A 5,195-nucleotide genomic window follows, 5' to 3' on the forward strand; every position below is an offset into this window, starting at 1 on the left:
ATTCTCAACTCAATATATATGGGCAACCCTTTCCTCTGGTGTCTTTAAACGGAAGCCTCATTAAGGCTCAAATATGGAGTGAAAGGGACTCAATAACAGCATTTGAAGCAAAAAGGATGAGGTAGGATGGTCAGCTCTGAGGCTCAGGGATTGCCTGAGGGACTCCAACATGATGTAATCATGAAGCTTACTGCATACAAGTAAACATTAACAGCTGAAAACACCATGGCTTGAAATTGGTGAGATAGAATCTCTGAAATCATAAACAGTTGCGCCAAAAAGATTGACCCAGAGTGACAAGTATCTAAGGATTACTAAGGGGGAGTGTTTACAAGCACGTAAGTTTTTGTTCCAAATCTTATTACAGTAGCAATATGCTTTTCTGTAATGTCAGCTTCCCCAGGCTACAGATGCTGTAGACAAACTACAACAAGTGCCTAATATGTTGTTTGCAGTCAGTGTCTTAATTTAGAAAACTTTCAATAATTTCATGAATTTCATTAAACTCTGTTTCATGTATAAATCTCACTGAAAGGCATTATTCAGTAGCTATTTCCCTCAGTATTTTCGGGAATTTTCTATTGCTTGATTTCAAACCAACTTTATTTGAATCCTAGTCATTTCTAAAGCCCCAGATGTAATAGCAGAAAGACAGCAGAAATGATGCCAAGTTACTCCAAACAGTTCACATCTAATATATTTGGTTCCCCAAATGAACCAGAAACCACACAAGCTAAACAACAGTGGATTTGAAATTCAACCTAAATTCAACAGTAACAGTCAAAACCCTATGCAAATATCAGCACAGTCACAATGCAGAAACCCTTAGTCTTTTATTCCAGAGAAAATAAAAAATTCTTACTTTGGCATTTTCTGAAAAGGATAAATACATTAAACATGACAAAATATAGCAACTTACATAATATATTTGAAATATGAATATTTATTCTTAAATATTTACTGTAATATTTAGACAAGACTTTCAGTGAAAAATACTTACAGCTACCATGTGTTAATTAAAACAGCCCTGAGTGAGATAGTATTTTTTATTAATAATGAAGATTGAAGCTTCAGAAATGTAAAATAAATTATCCTGGGCACACAGCTAGAGGAAGGTAACTTAAAGTATTTGAAAGATGTTCTCTAAGACTCTAAAATTATTTTGTTTTCGTTTATATAAAAAATGTTTAAGCATTTTTAATTTTCAAAAAATGTAAGTGCATTCTGTCAGGTTTTTCTGAAGAATTTAAATAGAATAGAGTAAAATTATACTTATCAAAAGGTAAACTTTTCTATTAATAGAGCAGTTTAATTTTCACACCCTGAGTAAAATCTTACAAAATTTATTGCAATTTAATCAGAAACTTCTTTCTCACACTGGGAGAGATAACACAAAGATGCAGCTTTCATGTTGGGTGAGAGAAGAAATGATCACCAGGGGCTAGATAATTGTTGTTTCACTAATCAATGTTGATTTTTATTGCTATTTTGTCTCAAATTATGTTAACAATGAAGTAATGGCCTTGATCCAAGAAATTTTTTTTTTTTTTTTTGAGATGGAGTCTCACTCTGTCGCCCAAGCTGTAGTGCAGTAGCGCGATCTCGGTTCACTGCAAACTCCACCTCCCAGGTTCAAGCGATTCTCCTGCCTCAGCCTCCCTAGTAGCTGGGACTACACGTGCATGCTACCACGCCCGGCTAATTTTCTGTATTTTTAGTAGAGACAGGGTTTCACCATGTTAGCCAACATGGTCTCAATCTCCCGACCTCGTGATCCACCGGCCTCGGCTTCCCAAAGTGCTGGATTACAGGTGTGAGCTACCGCGCCCGGCCCCCAAGAACTTTTTTAACAATTTATTTTTTAAATTAGCCAAAATATTATCCATAAGGCAGAAAAATGAAGATATTAACAGTCATAATTTGTATTTTAAATTAAAATACTTTTAGAAATAAAAAAGAAAAAATATATAAAAACAAATGAAAGAGAAGGAAGTAGGTTACTCACAATAGCTAAGATAGAGAATCAACCTAAGTGTCCATCAACAGGTGAATGGATGAAGAAAATTTCGTGTATTTACACAATGGACTGCTATTCAGCCCTTAAAAATAAAGAAATCTTGTTATTTGCAACAACGTTGATGAATCTGGAGGACATTAGGCTAAGTAAAAAGAGCCGGCACAAAGACAAAAGGAAAACAAAAACATACCACATGATCTCGTTTCTTTTTTTTTCTCAAAAAAGTTTCAATTTTATTTAGCTTTGTGACTTTGTACTTGTGCCTTCAACACTTTCACAACGATTTTCTGCTCCTCGATAAGGAAAGCACGCTTGATCCTGCCACGAACACATTTAGCACACATGGAACCACCATAGGCCCTGCTGACATGTTTCTTTCTTTTTGACAATTTCCTAAGAACTTTAGGTCTTACAGCACGAACCCCTCGAAGTCTGCCTGGGCACATGCCACTTGCAGATCTTGGTGCTTTCCCAACCTTCTTGGTATAAAGGTAAACAATTCTATTACCAGGGGTTCGGGGCAGTCTAGTTTTGTTGGACGCTGTATTGTAGGAAAGCCTACATTGGTATGTCAAACGCTGGACCATTCTGAGTGCCTACAGACAACGTCACTGGAAGAGCCACATGATCTCATTTCTCTGTAAAGTAGAAAAAAATTCTAATTCCGCCGGGCGCAGTGGCTCATCTGTAATCCCAGCACTTTGGGAGGCTGAGGTGGGTGGATCGCCTGAGGTCAGGAGTTCAAGAACAGTCTGGCCAACATGGTGAAACCCCGTCTCTACTAAAAATACAAAAATTAGCTGGGCGGGGTGGTGGGCGCCTGTAGTTCCCGCTACTTGGGAGGCTGAGGCAGGAGAATCCCTTGAACCAGGGAGGCGGAGGTTGTGGTGAGCCGAGATCGCTCAATTGCACTCCAGCCTGGGCAACAGAGCAAAACTCCGTCCCCCCGCCCCGCCCTCCTCCCGCCTCAAAAAAAGGCTGGGCATGGTAGCTCACGACTGTAATCCCAGCACTTTGGGAAGCCAAGGCGGGCAGATTACCTGAGGTTGGGGGTTCGAGACCAGCCTGACCAACATGGAGAAACCCCATCTCTTCTAAAAATACAAAATTAGCCAGGCGTGGTGGCGCATGACTCCCAGCTACTCGGGAGGCTGAGGCAGAATAGCTTGAACCCAGGAGGCGGAGGTTGCCGTGAGCAGAGATCACCCCATTGCACTCCAGCCTGGGTGAGCAGAGCAAAACTCCGTCTTGAAAAATAAAAAAAAAATTTAACTCATAGAAGCAGAGAATAGAATGATGATTGGCTGGGGGTGGAGATATTGGTCAAAGGTAATGGGTCTTTCCTATATCTCTTACTTTAATAAATAAGTTATTCTTTTCTCAGTTTTGATTCACCAGGGAATTGTGTCATATCCTGAAGAATCAAAACGGGAGGAATAATATATTAATTAAAGCAATGCAAGTTGTATACTAAAATTTCAGAGGCTTAGTAAAATAATATATTTTATGGTCACATAACAATTTTTTTCTCATTAAGAGGACTTCTATATGATCTTTCAGGGATCATATCTTCTTTCATCTTCTTTCTGCGTCCTTCTCTTTCTTCAGCCAATGGATGAAAAAATAGATGCAGAGAAGACACATTTGGTTCTTATTCACACTTCACTTCCACTCACTATTAGTCAGTGTGGATAGAGCTGAGAATAGCAGTTTCCTGGCAGGACAGCCACTTGTCAGCAATAAACAACACACTGAAAGAAAAGTACAAATCTTTCATCAAAAGCTAATGGATTTTAAGCAAAATAAGCATATGCATCAATAATAAAATGCTTGTGGTAAAATAAAGATGAATTTTGTTGATTTCTATTGAGTTCCGGTAATATTTGGACCAATAGCTAGCAAATATACAGCAAAAAAAGGAATATTGTTTGAAATAAGAATATTGTGAATCAAGTTATCCTGTCAACAGAAGTAAAAATATTACGGCCTCATACTAATAATTTCATCTGTAGCTGTACAACACCAAATGCTTTTTATTAAAAACTGTATTTCATATCAATATTCCATTTATGTCACCCTCGTTCACTATTTCAATGCCGTCTCCACTTTATATCAGTGGAAACAGGCCGGCCTGCTCAAGGAGAGCACGCGGTGCCATTGCTATGTTAATGACGATGATGAAGAGCACTTGTTTGGATGGTGCTCTCATGCCAAACACTGTTATTTGGCTCAAAGTACTGGTTTTCTGTTTTTCTCTACATTTACGAATAAAATAAAATTCTTAGCTAAAAAGACTCTTATCTTATTGAAATATGTTTTATGAAATTTGGTTGACATTTAAGTGCCACTGATTTATCTGGAATATTGAAATTTTTATGAATCCAAATTGAGTATTATCAGCAATCTTTTACTAAAAGCCTTTGTGAGTCAGAATAAGATTCCTTTTTTTTTTTTTTTTTTTTTTGAGATGGTGTCTGGCTCTGTCGCCAGGCTGGAGTGCAGTGACACAATCTCAGCTCACTGCAAACTCTGCCTCCCGGGTTCAAGAGATTCTCCTGCCTCAGCCTCCCAAGTAGCTGGGACTACAGGCACGCACCACCATGCCCAGCTAATTTTTCTATTTTTAGTAGAGACGGGGTTTCACCTTGTTGGCCAGGATGGTCTTGATCTCTTGACCTCGTGATCAGCCCGCCTTGGCCTCCCAAAGTGCTGGGATTACAAGCCTGAGCCACCGCGCCTGGCTCAAATGTTTTTTCTAATTTTTACTTTTATCATGTTAATCTAAAAGAAACTATATGCATACTGATTATGCATTCAAGACATATTAATATTAAAGATCTGCCCACCTAGGCCTCCCAAAGTGCTAGGATTATAGGCGTGAGCCACCGCGCCCGACCGGTCATGAAATTTTTATAATATGAAAGAAATGTGTTAATCATGTTCCTAGTAATCACTTTAAACACAGCATTATCAGTTCCCAGTATTCACCCTGAGTCACTCAGGGGAAATTGTATTAAACAATTAATATTAAAGTGTTTAAAGTTTAATATTACATCACAGCAATGGAATCCTCTAAAATGAGTTCATTATTAATAAATTCATTATGTTTTTGAGGTTTTTCAATTGTGAAAACAAATAATAAGATATGCTTTTTAATGATAAGCTCAATTCTATGAAG

The 5,195-nt window shown here is 38.1% G+C and overlaps 1 protein-coding gene across 1 annotated transcript; it reads right to left on the reverse strand.

The window, feature by feature from the left end:
* Positions 1 to 2,220: 2,220 nt before the first annotated feature.
* Positions 2,221 to 2,912, reverse strand: LOC456378 (large ribosomal subunit protein eL34-like). Its single transcript, XM_054672876.2, has one exon. The coding sequence runs from the start codon at positions 2,602 to 2,604 to the stop codon at positions 2,251 to 2,253; it is 354 nt and encodes a 117-aa protein (XP_054528851.1). The 5' UTR covers positions 2,605 to 2,912; the 3' UTR covers positions 2,221 to 2,250.
* Positions 2,913 to 5,195: the final 2,283 nt, after the last annotated feature.

Source organism: Pan troglodytes, chromosome 20 (assembly GCF_028858775.2).
Source record: "Pan troglodytes isolate AG18354 chromosome 20, NHGRI_mPanTro3-v2.0_pri, whole genome shotgun sequence".
NCBI lineage: Eukaryota > Metazoa > Chordata > Mammalia > Primates > Hominidae > Pan > Pan troglodytes.

What these genes read in the sequence shown, in the direction of transcription:
- LOC456378 (XM_054672876.2), bottom strand. Translation starts at nt 2,604, where the DNA reads ATGGTCCAGCGTTTGACATACCAATGTAGGCTTTCCTACAATACAGCG.